We start from the raw sequence: 16,228 nt of genomic DNA on the forward strand, positions 1-16,228 counted from the left end.
GGTATCTAGGGGTCTGCTTTTTGAGGTAGAAGCACCAAAATTTCAGCATTACTTCTGGTGCTTCTCAAAAGATGCCCCCGCCACAAGTTTCAAATATGATTGGATTAAAGGGTCCAATTCAATGGGTCTTCAAAGAAGGAGCCGCCACCCTTCATTGCTTCCAATGGTGGTGGTGGTGGGAAACAGCAGAAAAAACAACGATCGATGTCAAACCAGGGAGTCTCTGCAGTAGATACTGAAGGGGTGTGCGCAGGGGATTTTCCCAAGTCCAGCAGAACCAGCTGATGTGCAGAGTGCCCTGCAGAACAAGTGCTATTGTGGTATTGCCAGTTTAACAGATCCAAGCAAAGTGGGTGGTGCAAGCATAGCACAGACAGCATATGTACAGGCACCCAGAAGAACTAGTGCCGTGGCAATGTCATCTTAATAAATCCAAGTAAAGGGGGTTTGCAAGCCCAACACAGGTACAGAGTACCCAGAAGAACCAGTGCATGTACAAAATACTCAAAGAAGAGCCTCCCATCCTCCATTGTTTCCAATGGACGAGAAAAGGAAGCATTTAAGGGAAGGCACTAGGTTTTGCTGGGCACTAGTACATTGCACTGGTACAGCTCAGCACTCTGCACATGTACTGGCTATGGCGGGCTTGGAACCCTCCCTTGTTTGTATTTTGCTGAGCGGGCATTGCCACAGTGGGCTTTGGCTCTGCTGGGAACTCTGTTCATGCACTAGCTGTGCTAGGCTTGAAAACCCCTCCACTTGCTTTTGTTGATCTGACATTGCCACAGTGGCACTGGTTCTGCAAAAATGCTCCGTCTTCAGTTTCTTCTGCAGATACTCTCTGGTTTGACATTAGTCACTGTTTTTTTGCTATTTTCTCCTACCCTACCTTGGAAATAATGGAGGGTGGGGGAATCCCCTGGTCCAATCTTTTTGAAACTTGGAAAATCTTTCGAGTAGAGACACTAAAAATACATGGAAAATTTTGTGCCTCTACCTCAAAAAACCGCCCCCTGACCTCCACATAGATCCCCCATTATAGCCTATGGTGGTCATTGACTATAATAATCCCGTAGGCAAAAATGGAGCTGAAGGCATTCAAAGATGTTGTGGTCCCTTTAAATGTGTTCATGAAGCTGCAGCTTCCCCCAGTGCACTCTTTAAATGCTGTTTAATCGTGGCTATTCTGTTTTCCCAAATAACCCCAACTTTTCCCCATGATTATCCAGAATTGGCTATACTTGAAAGCTGAAAACCCATACCCCCTCTATATCTGGCTGAATAGTTAATAAATACCAATAAGGTATTTTCTGGCTTTTTTTTCCAGCTCAGATAGAGTCGAATGCACATCCCCTAATTGTGAATAATACCTATGAACTTCCCTTTGGGATCATTTCTATAAATGGATAATTGCAGCTGTAATTATTCCAACAATGCAAAAACACATATAAAGCTCTTTAATATGTCTTACTACATACAAAGGATAAAGTTGTACAGCTGTTAAAGCCAGCATGGTACACTATTTCAAGTATTGGACCTGGAGCTGGGAGACTCAGATCTGAATCCCCACTCTGCATGGAAGCTTACTGGATGACCTTGATCCAACAGCACTCTCTCAGCCTAACCTACTTCTCAGGATATTGTTGTGAGGATAAAATGAATAAGAGTAGAATGGTGTCATAAGCCAATGAGAATCACTTGGGGAGAAGAAAAAAAGGACAAATATCTACGTACATTAATATTGCAAGTAAGCTTAACATAATTTTCAGCTTATTTTTCTCATGGAAACATATTCTTATCACAGTCACTATTCCCCTTTTGAACAAGGAAAGGATCCCCCACCATCATACTGGCACTTTGGGGTGCAATGTTTAGTCAACTGGTCAAACCTAGAATCCTGATCTTACCATACCCGCGAAGGATCTGACACATGTATACACAGCTGTCATATCCTGCCTTTTAACCCTTGTTGAAGACTTCCAATACTGCCCTAAGCCATTATATCCTTATAAGGCCAGTGACTTCAGTGGAATTAGAAGAGTGTTAACTCTGATTAGCACCAGGCCTATAAGTGATCCCAAACACTGGAGAGTCTGAGAAACTCAAAGGGCACATTATGGATTTCATTAGCCAATGCTTGCTTCCATATACCTACTGAAAAAATATTCAGAAAGCCAAAAGCCGCAAATAGCCCTAACTTAAGGCAATATTATCAAATTGATAATCCATTCTTTCCCTCAGCATATGCTGTTTTTGGGCTAATGGAGCTGACCCTTCATCTATATGAGCAGCTATGGACGTGGTCTCAGAATACAACATAAAGGTAGAGAAAAGGGTGATGCTTCTGCAAATTTGAGAGAAAACAAAAAAAATTAAATACAGAGATTTATTTTAAAATGCAGAAATTTAAACATTTCTTTTCCAGCTTGCTTTCGAGATAGAACCGGATTAACGTGATGTGTGGCCATCTAGCCATCTTGTGAATATTATGACTTACTGTATTTTAGCACCTAACTTATATATTTTATCTATTTTAAATAATTTATTATGTAACTGACTATATTTAAAACTGCATACATTGTTTTATTTGAATCATGGAATTCCATGTCTGTTAGCCACCCTGAGCCCGCCTTTGGCGGGGGAGGGCGGGATATAAAAATAAAGTTATTATTATTATTATTATTATTGGAGGTTATCTCATGAGATCTTGATAGACATTTTGAAATACCTAGGCGACTGCATACCCATGTTATCTGTGGTTACCTGGGTAATTCAAAGTGATTGCTGTAGTTTCATTTGAAATGTGAGGTGAGTGCTGAGGAAAAGACAAAAAAGGAAAAGGGGAAAAGAGAGAAAAAGGGGGTGTGGGGAGGAGAAAGGAGGAAAAGGAGGTGGGGGAGGAAGCAAATCCAGAATGGAAGGAAGGAAGAACAGTGGAACAAACTGGGGGGGGGGGGGGGGAGAGGCGGCCGACTGGAGAGAAACAGCATGAAGTCTGGGATACCAAATGGGTGGAAGGAGAAGGATAGGTAAGGTAGGAGTGACGGAAAGAAACAAGGAAAAGGGGGACACTGTGGGGACTGTAATGGAAGTAAAAGTGGAGACAAGAGGACCAGTCCAGGGAGGTGAGATTTCCCTCAGCATATGCTGTTTTGGGGCTAATGGAGCTGTCCTTGTGTATCCTCCTTCTAATGCAGGACACCAGTAGTTTGTACTAGGGATGGGCACAAACTGATCCATGAATCACAATTTGCGCACAAATCAGGTTGATTCATGGTTCATTTTGAACCAGTTTGTTTGCTCGCACATTGTGCAAACTGGAAAATGAACCACCTTTTTCCATTGGTCATTCATTAGGGTAGTTTGTTTTCCCAGACAGCCTGGTACTGATTCAGTCAATTTCTAGGCAATGCTGGGGGTGGACTTCTGGGAGCCCTAGAAAAGACAGGTTGCTTACCTGTAACTGTAGATCTTTGTGGTCATCTGTGCATTCACACTCATGGGATAGAGTGCTCGCGCCGATCCCCGAATCGGTACCTAAAAAGCCTGGGATTTTTTCGCGCTCGGCACCAGTGGACATGCGCAGGCGTCCCATTACGCATGCTCACTGGTGCCAGCGCGAGGATCCCGCCAGTTCCTTTCTGACCGCTGGAAGCCCCTACCATAGGCAGACCGCCAGCAGTGGGGAAGGAGGGCGGGTAGTGTGAATGCACAGATGAACACTCGAAGATCTACAGTTACAGGTAAGTGACCTGTCTATCTTCTTTGTGGTCTCTGTGCTTCACACTCATGGGAGATTAGCAAGCAAGACATACCTGGAGGCGGGAAGACGGTCAACCAGAAGAGACAGCTTGCAGCACCATAGCTCCCAGACGAGTCCTCTGCTGAGCATGCACATCCAGAGCGTAATGCTTCATGAAAGCATGAGGAGAGGCCCAAGTGGCGGCCTTGCACATGTCTGTCAAGGAAACACCCTTCAGGAACACCACCGACGTCGCCATTGCTCTAGTAGAGTGTCCACGAATGGGTCCAGGCAACGGCTTCTTCGCCAGCAAGCAGCACAGTTTAATAGTCTCAGTAAGCCACTTTGAAAGCCGCTGAGATGAAATTTTTGAACCCAATCTAGGAGCAACATAGGAAACAAAAAGATGCTGGTCCTGACGAAAACTCTTAGAACGACTCAAGTAAAAAAGTAATGCACGCTTAACATCCAAAGTGTGCCACCGACGTTCCTCATCCAAGGAAGGCATGGGATAAAACATAGGTAATCAAATGTCCAACTTAAGGTGAAACTGGGAAACCACCTTAGGAAGAAAGGAAACATCAGGAGCCAACGACACTCCGGACTCATGAAAAACTAAATATGGGTGGTCACAACGCATAGCCATGAGCTTCTCTACACGGCATGCCGACGTGATTGCCACCAAAAATGCAGTCTTCCAGGATAGAAGCTGTAAGGAACAGGTTGCCATTGATTCAAAGGGACGCCGAGTCAACCTGTCCAAGACTAACAGCAAATCCCACAACTGTGGAGGTGATCTAGACGAAGGATGCAATCTGACCAGTCCTTTCAGAAATTGCTTCGAATGAGGATGAGCAAAGACTGAATGCCCCTCAACAGATTCACAGTATGATGATATTGCTGATAAATAAACTTAAACAGAAGAAAAGGAAAGTCCAGCATCCACCAAGGACAACAGAAAGTCAAAAATCATCGGTAGGCCCACTCGTTGGGGTGAGACTTTAGGGTCAGCCAAAAATGAAGAAACTTCCCCCACTTTCTGTCATAGGAAGCACGGGTAGACAACTTTCTACTATTCAGAAATTCGCAGGGTCGATGAACCACGCCGTCAGCTTCAGGTGAGGCACGTTGTGATGAAACACGTGTCCTTCTTGGGCTGACAGAAGGGCCGGTTCCACCGGGAACTGATAAAAAAACCCCTTGCTAAATGAAGCAAAATCGGGAACCAGTTCTGCCGAGGCCACCAAGGTGTGACTAGAGTGCACCTCGGTTTCTCTCTTGCTATTTTGTTGACAACTTTTGTCAGCAGCGGAAGAGGCAGAAATAGGTACAGGAACCAACTGTTCCATGGTAACATCAGGCTGTCTCCCAAGAACTCTGGATCCATGCCCCCCCCCCCCCCCCCGGTGCAGAACAGGGGACACTTCCAATTCCTGGCTGTGGCAAAAACATCGACCTGAGCTGGAACATAGGTTGAAGGAAGCGCCACTGCATCTCCCATTCGTGTGGAGATGCTGCTCCTCTGCTCAATAAATCCGCCTGCAGATTGAGTACTGCAGACTGAGTACCCCAGAGAGCGCTGAGGTTGGCTGGAAAAAACCAGCTGGAAAAAACCAGATGTCCCTGGGCCAAGGGAGGCCAGATTGAAGGCCACCCGGGATCGGGCCTTCTCTGTCGCAGCCCCACTGCTGTGGAATCAACTCCCAGAGGAGGTGTGGGCCCTACGATGCTTAGATCAATTCCGTAGGGCCTGTAAGACCCACCTTTTCAAGACAGCCTTCAACTAATGACAAGCTAGGAAGTGCCGCTGAAAATGCTTTTAGTTACTGAATTCTACTGAAGACCTATTGTTTATAGCACCATATTGTTAATGTTAATTTTAATAATCTATAATTGTTTTAACCATGATTTTATAAGTATAACTGATGTATAATGTATTTTATGTTGTGAGCCGCCCTGAGCCTGCCTTGGCGGGGAGGGCAGGATAGAAATAAAAAATTATTATTATTACTCCTAGAAGGTGTGCAGCCTTTACATAGATGCCATGCTCCAGGCACTCCATCCACAGTTCTACTGCTAGTGCACAGAACCGTTGAGAGACTGTCCCACCCTGCCTGTTGACATAACAAAGGGCTGTAGTATTATCCGTTAACAGGGCCACAGCCTTCCCTGCCACCAGAGGACAGAAGGACCGAAGGGCAAAATGAATTGCCAACAGTTCTAGATAGTTTATATGGCAACGAGTCAGCTGTGGAGGCCAAGGCCCCCCCCACACAGAGAATCCATGTGAGCACCCCAGCCCTATAAGGATGCATCTGTGGTGATCGTAACTGTTGTTACAGGCAGATGGAAGGAGCTCCCTGACAGATGCTGTCTCTGGATGTCCACCATTCAGGGCCTGAAGGATCGAGGGTGGAATCATGAACCTCTTTCGAGGCGAGTCCCGTAAAGGCCGAAACTTTCTGAGGAATCAAAGTTGAAGCCCCCTCATATGCAGTTTCGCAAACAGCAACACACTGGTAGTCACCGCCATCAGCCCCAGCATCCGCTGCAGCTGTTGTGCTGTGCCCCATTTCCGACTTTGAAAAAGATGGATAAGATTGAAAATGTCCATTGCTCTTTGCTGAGGCAGAAAAGCACGATGAAGGTTTATGTCTAGCAGAGCCCCGATAAACTGAACTGTCCTTGATGGTATGAGATGGGACTTTTTCATGTGGGACCTTGGGCAGTTCCGCAGGGCCTGCAAGACAGTCCTCTTCCGGCTGGCTTATAACTAACTGACACTGGAAACTTTGGAAGGCTGTAGTGTTTTATTATCTTACTGTTTTAAATTGTTGTAAATTGATGTTTTAAAGCTAAACCTATGCTAGATTTTATATGTTGTAAGCCGCCCTGAGCCGCTTCGGTGGGAAGGGCGAGATACAAATTGGAATATAAATAAACAAATAAAAAATGTTGACCTGCAGACCTAAGGTGTGAAAAAGACCAAGAGTGGTTGCAATATGGCCGGATAGACGCTCTTCTGAATCTGCCACAAGGAGTCAGTTGTCGATATATGGAAAAACGACTATGAAGATATGCGGCTACATCATCTTGGTAAACACCCACGGTGCAGTACACAGGCCAAATGGAAGGGCTTTGAACTGAAAATGGTTGGAGCCTATCGCAAACCGGAGGAAATGCCTATAAGCTGGATAGATGCTGACATGGAAGTAGGCATCCTTGAGATCCAACGTTGCCATCCAGTCCCCTTGGTTGATGAGGGGAAGGATTGTTTGCAGAGTAGACATCCTGAATTTCTGGTACATGATAAACTTGTTCAGATTTTGAAGGTCCATAATTGGTCTCAATCCCCCATCCCGTTTGGGAACCAGGAAATAACGAGAATAGAACCCCTGGTTGCTATCGGGACCGGTTCTATGGCTTGTTTCTGCAAGAGGATGCTCACTTCCTCTAGCTGGGGGTGGGGGGAAAGAGGTGTGGTAATAATCACTGACTGAGTCGGAACCTGAACAAAGTCTATCTTGTAACCTTCTGCTATGATGAAGAGAACCCATCTGTCTGTGGAGATGAACTCCCAAGCCGGTAGATGGTGATGGAGGCGGATGTGGTAAGAAAGAGGGGCGACGGTGTGTGCAGCAGAAAAGTCAAAGGCCCTCCTTCTGAGGGCGGGAGCCCTTAGATTTGTTGGTTGCAGAAGGTGAGGTGAACCTGGACTTGTTGTTTCCCTGATAAAGAGATCTACTCTCCATCTGAGAAGAGCGAGGTCTCCACGATTGGTCAGGGGAAAATTTCTGATAAGGCCTCTTGGGCCAAGATTTGTGCCACTGCTTAGGCTTGCCAGCCCTAGTAGACGCAGGGACACCAAGGTTCCTTGAGGTCTTGATACTTTTGTCCATTTCTTGAAGGACATTATTTGTGGTGGAACTGAAAAGACCTTCACCCTCAAAATGAAGATCTTCGACATAAGCCCTGGTGTCAGGCTGGAGAGCTGTAGACCGTAGCCAAGAGTGACAGCGCAGGGAGATGGCAGAGGTGAGGGTCTTGGCAGAGACATCCACCATGTGTTTTGACGCAGCCAGCTGTTTGGCCACGGCAAAAGCCCGCTTCTCTTCACTCAAGGATGACATTAGCGGTGTAAGCTGCTCCCAAATCGAATACTGGTAGCGAGCCATACAGGCAGGGTAGTTTGAGATTTTTACTCCCAGAGCTCCTGCTGAGTAGAATCGTCTCCCAGCATTGTCGATTTTCTTGCCCTCTTTGTCAGGTGGGGAAGAGTGGGTCTTACGCGCCTTTGAAGATGACGACACCACCACCGAATTAGGCTTGGGGTGGGAGAACAGGAACTCAGCACCAGCCTCCTGAACACAGTACATGTGGTCCAGGCGACGCGTAGAGATTGGTGCGGATGCTGGCTTTGCCCAGGGCTCCTCCGCTGCCTGCAGAATGACTTTAGTTACAGGAAGGGCCACAGCCATCGATGTATCCCTCTGCATTATGTCAAACACAGTGTCATCAACAATTGGCTGTGGTTGAACTACTGGAAGGGAGAGAGACTGTGCTATCCACTTCATCAGGTCCCCATAAAACTTGACATCTTCCGATGGTGATATGGGAAGGTCCTCAGCAATATGAGAATCTGGAGAAGGTTCTGCTCTGTCCAGATCATCGGTACCAACCTCAGAGTCCCATGTCGAAGACTATCTCATCGCAGACTGTTCAGATAACACCGGGGTCAAAGCATGTTCGGGCGAATGGAGCGATACCGCCGGATGAGCTTGCCTGTCCCCAGACTGCTCTCTGCGTCTCTCGGGAGGAATCAACACCAATGCTGAGGGTGCACGCCGAGTGGCTAATTGATGCAAAAGCCTCGAGAAAGAGGCTTCTGACCGTTGATCCCATTCCGGCAACTCATGGGGAGGGTACCATGGGTATGGCGACGGATACGAGTACGGTCCATATGAGCAAGGCCACTGGCGTTGGTCCCACAATGGAGGAGGCGGGAAACGATGCATCACAGTACTTGGTTCGAGCTCTCTCTGTCCTGTAATAGGCAGCAATGGTGCTAGAGGTTCATTCGGCGCCGAAGCCTCGACTTCCAATACTGAACCACTGTCGCTCCGACGACGCGACCCCAACCTGGATGAATGGGTCCGTTGCATTAGATCTATTTCCTGCTCTGATCCCGAAAGATGGAGCGGCTGCGAGCCACAATTCCTCGGTACTGATGGGCTTCGTGGACTGGGAGATGCCAGAATTCTCCAAGGTGGAGCGACTTGCGCCGACACAGACTCCATCGAGACATCACAAGAAGGAGTGTGGTAAAGTCTGTCCTTCTTCCACTTCTCCTTCGATTTGAGCTTCTTCGGGAGGGACGATCGGGTCCCCGACTCGTCCCGACGTTTCTTTGATGGTGTGGGCGCCACTAACCCTTCAGAGGGTTGCTTTGTGGGTCGGCCCCACTCTGGTGACGATGGATCGACCGATGTTAAAGCCAAAGCCTGAGTAGCATCCCCCATCGATGCCGACGGATCTGCAGCCATTTTAGGCGGGCGAAGAGCTGACTCGACTAAGACCGCCGATAGCCTTGCCGCATGATTTTTTGGGTTTGTTTTGAAAACCTCGAACAATGCAGGCACGAGTCTACACGGTGTCTCTTGTCTACGCACAACAAGCAGAGGAAGTGACCGTCAGGGGGTGCAATTTTACTACTGCACTTCAAGCAGCGTTTGAAGAACCCCCAACACCTTTCCATAGGACCGGAGCCCATGAGGGAAGGGGGAAAATAAAGCCCTGAGGGACAAAGTCCAACACAAAGTCTTCTTTTTTTCTAAACAACTACTAACTACTAACAGAGAAAAATGGGCTAAGAAGAGGAAAATCCAACAGATTACCATGCACCGACTGGAGCAATCAAAAGCAGATCCTTTCAACGCAGCAGTCAAGAAGGAACTGGCGGGATCCTCGCACTGGCGCCGGTGAGCATGCATACTAGTGCTGAGCACGAAAAAATCCCGGGCTTTTTAGGTACTGATTCGGGGATCGGCGCGAACGCTCTATCCCATGAGCGTGAATGCACAGAGACCACGAAGAAGATCACACAACAGTTGTCCATATCTTGATCGGCAGCTCTGGGAGCCAATCACGGAGCTCCCATTTGTTCTATGGGAGCAGACACCCTGACTCTGCTGCTTTTACTTTGCAGCACGAAGTGTTTAGTTGCCATGAGAACTGAAGCTGAGCTTTTCTGTGGGCACCTGCTTTGGGTGCTATAACTCAGACATTCCAAATCCAATCTTTGCCAAACTTGGAGGGTGAGTGGAGGAGAGACTGCTGAAGACTCCTAGTGAATTTTACACCTCCCAAACCAAATGAACCAATGATCTGTTTTGAGCAACCATATGAATCACAAAACAAGGCACCAGCTTGGGCAATCAAATGAACCAACATTTCCCCATTCCTAGCTTGTACACATAGCATTGGTGAGAAACAGGGACTACCGGATGGGTCCTTTTAAGGAATGGCCTGGAGTATTATAATGCATTGTAGCTGGATTAATGCCAGCGGACAGCTAATGCACATGATGACCTATGGAGATTCTGCCCCAGACAGGCAGGAACAGCTGTTTGTTCAAGCAATTTAAGAAGTTCATACCTGTTTATTTCCACTTGTTGCTGACTCGTATCACAATTCTCAGGAATAGATGCTTTCTCTAACTCATAGACTTTCAGTTTCTCTTTCAACATTATGATCTGAAACAAAACAACAACGTATTCTGACAGAAAAGGAATGTAACTGCTTTTTACTTTCCCAGCTGCATTTTTAAAATATCTTTTAAAATATAAAAAATATACACACCAGTTATTCAGATTTACTTAACATGGTGCAGAAACAGCAGGTGTTCTGGAAATTTGGTACACAGTCATTAGATTTGCATTTATTTAGCTATATTTTATACATATCTCAGAAACATTAGCTAACAGTGACAGTGGCTGACCTACCTCTTTCTTTTGTTCTTCACAGATCTTGGCATATTGACTTATATGACTGTCCAGACTCACAATATTACTCTTCACCTGCAGAAGGAAGAGAAAAATTCAGACACAGTTCTTTGATACCTGCAAACTGTAAACAGCATAACAATTACATTGACACACCATTACGAATTACAGTTATGCATGCAGAGATAAGAAATTAATTGGCAGACTGAATTTAAAAAAATTAACAATTTTGTGGGAGAAATTGCACACACGGAATCAAAACAGCAACAGACAGTATCAGACAATTTCATTATTATATGTACTCAACTGTGTTGCAGCTCCACCCTATACGTATCTATATGGAACAAAATTCTACTAAGTTTGTGAGACATACTTCCAAGTGAATGAGCACAATTGCAGTTGAGTGCAGACTAAGTTTTCCACCAGCAGAATGGAACTCTCCTCCCCTCGCCCCATACAGCCCACTGTCTCCATGAAATGCTGCTTCCAGGGAAACAGGTGCCCCTGAGAAATGACACAACGGGGATCTGCAGCAGGAAGCGAGGTGCTGTGAAGTTAGGTTGTACTGCTCAGTCCTCAACCCAGGTAAAGAAAATTACTTTCAAATTCTGTTAATTTCAATTGAAGTATTAATCAAATATTTCCCTCTAAATGCAGTGGGAACCAAATGCTTATCTTGGGCTGAATCATGCTCTTCTGTGCCAGGAAAGGTTACAATAAGTAGGTCTTTCTGAAGGGCTTATTTTTGTCCAGGTCCTTCCTTACAAAAGGGATCGGTGGTCATAGAATTAAGTAGAAAAAAATAATACACCAAAAACTGAGCTAACATTGTTTTTGTCAGGACGTTAAAAGAGCGAATTTCTACCACCACTCCCAATTTATTTATTTAATTTATACCCTGCCTTACTCCCCAATAGAGATCCAGGTTGCTTGCATTGTTCTCCTGTCTTCCGTTTTATCCTCACAACTGTCCTGAGAGATAGGTTGTACCTGGGGTACCTACCTAACCTTTTTGAGCCAGCAAGCACCTTTGGAACTCTGACAAAGGGTGATGGGCACAATCACAAAATGCTATTGCAGGTGTAGCCAACTACAAAATGTTCGGGACTGAGGTTATATATAACTCAAATAGTAATGCTTCAATATTTCAGGCAGATGTTTAACACATCTGCCTTTTAATCTGCACAGCCAATCAGAAACCCTGCTGGGAAAAAAACACAGCTAGCCCCACCCACTTTCGAAAAGTACTTGGCTGGCATCAGGAAAGATGTTGGTGGGCAACATGACGGGGACCACAGGTCTATACTGTGTGATTTGCCCAAGATCACCCAGCAAGCTTCAATGGCAGAGCAAGGATTTGAATCTCTCAGGTCCTAGTTCAACACTAGGATCTCTCAGTTCTTAGTCTAACACTAACCACTATACCATACTGGCTCCATAATGCCATTCAAATAGAGAAAAGAAAGGGAACAAGGAGAAGGCAAGGCGAACAAATTCAAAAGGTTGGGCATCCTTTCTGTAAATCTGAGATTTTCTTCTCTTTTAAAAAGTGTGATGTAGGATTTTAAGTATGAAGCAAAAAAGTAGACTGGATATTTTAATTCACTAATTGCAGTTTTCCACAGCTGTAATAAAAACCACTGTTTCTATAACTTGCAAGTACTGATGCATAACTTCCTTTCTCTCTTTTTAAAAAGTGAATTTACTTACAGAAGATTTAATGTCCTTGGCTCGATTGGCATACTTAAGTGTGTTATATGTGTCATCATAGAACAGAGAAGAAGGACTAACAGCAGCTATAATTATGGTGCGACAATTTCCTCCAAGAGAGTCCTTCAGTAACCGAGTAAGCTTGCTGTTCCGATAAGGGATGTGTTGTTTCTTACTCTGGAAGAACAAAAAAACCCAAAATGAAAATGATGAGCATTTAATGGTTTGCTCAAATTACTATAGCTTTAGATCATGTCTTACTATGAACAGCTGTTTCCGACTGTATGTCAGCAGCAGGTGATAAAACCTTAAAATCTTTCATTTCCATTAGTAATCTTCCTATAATGTCTACACAGTCCCCAATATATCCTGTTATTTGGATACTGCCTGTCCTTCCCTTCCAATTTAACCTGGAGCTTTCATTTTCCAATTATTGAAGGGATGGTTAGATTTCATAACTTTCTGCTGCCTCTTTTCTCCTCTGTACTCTACTCATGAAGAAACCAGTTACATTGCGAAATTTGCAACAACAATCCAGGCTGTTTCTCATACTCAGCAGCAAGGTCACTTCCAGGCTGGATTACTGTAACTCACTCTACACGGGGCTGCCCTTGAACCTGACCTGGAAACAGCAACTGGTGCAAAATGAGGTGGCACACCTGCTGACGGTGACGTCTGTTCTGGTGTGCATTCAGCTGGTGCTGGGTCTACTGCACTGAATGCCAACTGAGTACTAGATCCGGTTCAAACTCATGGTACTGACTGTCAAAGCCCTATGCAGCCAGGGACCACCATACCTACAGGACTGTATGTGCTTCAGAGAATTTCACGCTCTGCAGAGCAACATCTCCTGGCAGTCCCCGGCCCAGAAGCTGTCTGCTTAGCGTCCACCACAGCCAGGGCTTTCTCTGCCATGGCTGCTTGGTAGGACATGCTCCCAGTTGAAATAAGGGTCCTGCAAGATTTATTATGATTCTGCAGGGCCTGTAAAATAGAGCTGTTCCACCAGGCCTTTGGTTGAGGCAGTGGTTGTCTAACCATCTCAGCCTCCCTGCCTGCACTGCTGAAGTGCTTGGCACAATTTGCCATGCTCACAGAGACCATCAGAACATCACTGCAGGAGGCACTATGAACCTGTCTTGACTAGCTGCCATCTATTTCAGGGGTGGCCAACAGTAGCTCTCCAGATGTTTTCTGCCTACAACTCCCATCAGCCCCAGCCAGCATGGCCAATGGCTGATGGGAGTTGTAGGCAAAAAACATCTGGAGCTACTGTTGGCCACCCCTGATCTATTTGATTGGACTGTAACTTAATTTTAAATTTTAACTTTCAATGTTAATTTTGTTTAATTTGTTTGTTTCTACTTGGACCCTAATGTTTTATTGTGATTATATTGTTGAAATGCTATGACCTGCCCTGAGCCCACCTGCAGGGGAGGGTGGAATATAAGTCAAATAAATCAAATCAATCCATGTTCTCAGCAGTCAGGTCTCTGAAACTTCTAGAAGAAACATAGAAAGACCACATAAAGGGGAGGCCAGCAGTAAATATGATGGATATTCCAAAGGCAGTTACTTCCTTTCAGAATTCTAAACTGTTTGATGTAGTGCATGGCAGATTTGTTCTGCATGCCCACTCCCCCCCATTTAACCAGGTCAAATTACGTGTTTGGCTCAGTGCTCAAACAAGGGGTACACTTGCTGCAATGACAGGCTGTTACTAAAGGCAAGTAAAAGAGTTAAGAGTTGGTTTAACTTGGAAAGGTGGGGCTAACATTGGTAGCTTTGTACAAGAGGGTATAGCCTTTTTCCTCCTGGCCACTGCAGAGTGTAAGATGAATAAATCTCAGGCAGAACCAGTTAAACAAGAAAGTTTAACTTGTTAACTGAAATGCCATTAAACTCAATAACAATCTTGTCAGGCTTTAGATATCAGAAAAAGTAAACTTCAACTCACAGTGACTCCTCCTAAGATATCAACTGCCCTAAGTTCAGTCTCACCTCTGAGTTTCCCAATGTTAAACTAAGACTATTCCCTAGAGTTTGCAAACTCAAGAAGCTATAAAAAAAAGTTCTGATAGACATAATAAGTACACAGTAAACTAGATTCAAAGGATAGTCTCAGGCTGGATGTCAACATTACAACATGCAGTAAATGGACCCAAGGCGTGGAGACCTAAGTTCCTCCTTTTTTGAACAATAAAACTCACTGGGTAGTTGTGACCAATGAATGCTCACATACATTATTGTATTTATTTAGGAAAAATTGATGCCTCTTCTCCAGGAACTTGTTCAAGGCAGCTTAGCAATATAACAACAACATACTAGTTAAAATCCAGCATGACTACTCTGAGCAATCTGCTAGAACAGGGATGTCGAACACATTTGTTATGAGGTCCAGGTCTGACACAAATGAGATCTTGTTGGGCCTGGCCATGTTGGGCCAGGCCGTGTGTATACCTATTTAAGATTAGGTAGCAGAGATATAAACTTTATAAAAGACACAAACACAATTAATTTTTAAAACAAAAAACCCTTAAAACGTTAGCACTTGCTGGTATTAAAGGTGCTTTCCTTGTATCTCTCCCATGGGATCCAGGGAACTGGGCAAAGGAAGCTCTGGCTCTTTCCTTCCTTCCCCAGGGGACCAGGAGAGGGAAGAGAAGCTTGGCTCAGTAGCTCTGCTATGCAATTGAGAGAGCCTGGAAAAACAAGCTCTGCTTTCCCAAGGATGGAGCCTAAGCCAATTGAGAAAATAGAGGGTATGATCTGTAGCTTCTGTGTGATTGAGCAAACCTTGCACAGCAAGCTGTTATGCAGAAGGAAGCAAGAGAGAGGGAGAAGGAAGCAGATGACAGCCAGTTGCTCGGGGGGTTGACAGGAGCCCTCCAGGGGCCTGATTTGGCCCCTAGGCTGCATGTTTGATACCCGTGTGCTAAAAAGTAGTAATTCTACTTTTAATAATACCAAATTATTTTTAAAGTTATCTTCATGAATTATGCTCTTGTAATTCTTACAACATCCAGGAAACAATAGGTCACTACTACTATTCCTGTTGCGTATGGGTAGTGGTTGTGAGATTTGGGAAATGTGACTCACTTAAGGTCATCTAGAAATTTCATGCAGATGGGAGATTTCAGCCAGGAGCTTCACACTTCAAACTTATAGTACAATCCTAGGCACATTTATTCAGAAGTACATGCCACATTCTTCACTGCATGTTACTTCCAGATATGCACATAGAATTGTAGCCTCAGGGTCTTAGCCACTAGTCAAAGGAGGACTTTAAAAATATGTGATAACTATAATCTATAGCAGGCTGCTAAATAGGAAACAAATATTTAACAGATAGCACGCAATTTTGAACATTCCCATCATTCTCTTCGTTAGACTTGATCTCAAACTGATTAGTATGAAGAGAAGTAGTGGTGAGGGATGGGGAGAAAGTTGTACATACCTTTGGATCTGCCAGAGCATTTATGACATTGCCAAGAGCTAGCAGTGACCGGTTAATATTTGCCCCTTCTCTAAAGCGAGCACCTTTGGCATTGGTGGCACAAGCACGTTCAGATCCTGCCAGGTCAATGAGAGACAGTTTGGCAATACGGACATTCTGATTGATACTGGCTGTTTTATCTTGTTGCCTCAAATAAATCTACAAACAGGAGAGTAAAGAACAAACAAATGAAGCAAAGGGCCAAAAATATACACATTCCCTAGGGAAGGGAAATTCACACACAGTGCAATTCTAAGCAGAATTATACTCTTCTATGTC

At 44.9% G+C, this 16,228-nt stretch overlaps 1 protein-coding gene across 1 annotated transcript in view; it reads right to left on the reverse strand.

Annotated features, from left to right (window-relative positions):
• The window catches only part of KIF18A (kinesin family member 18A), a 110,270-nt gene that overhangs the window by 83,648 nt on the left and 10,394 nt on the right, over nt 1–16,228 (reverse strand). Inside the window, exons 6-9 of the mRNA XM_060261318.1 lie at nt 15,911–16,108; nt 12,454–12,630; nt 10,744–10,818; nt 10,397–10,494 (exon numbers count right to left, since the gene is read on the reverse strand). Coding sequence (XP_060117301.1) covers nt 10,397–10,494; nt 10,744–10,818; nt 12,454–12,630; nt 15,911–16,108 — 548 coding nt within the window. The remainder of the gene's footprint in view (nt 1–10,396; nt 10,495–10,743; nt 10,819–12,453; nt 12,631–15,910; nt 16,109–16,228) is intronic.

Source organism: Heteronotia binoei, chromosome 21 (assembly GCF_032191835.1).
Source record: "Heteronotia binoei isolate CCM8104 ecotype False Entrance Well chromosome 21, APGP_CSIRO_Hbin_v1, whole genome shotgun sequence".
NCBI lineage: Eukaryota > Metazoa > Chordata > Lepidosauria > Squamata > Gekkonidae > Heteronotia > Heteronotia binoei.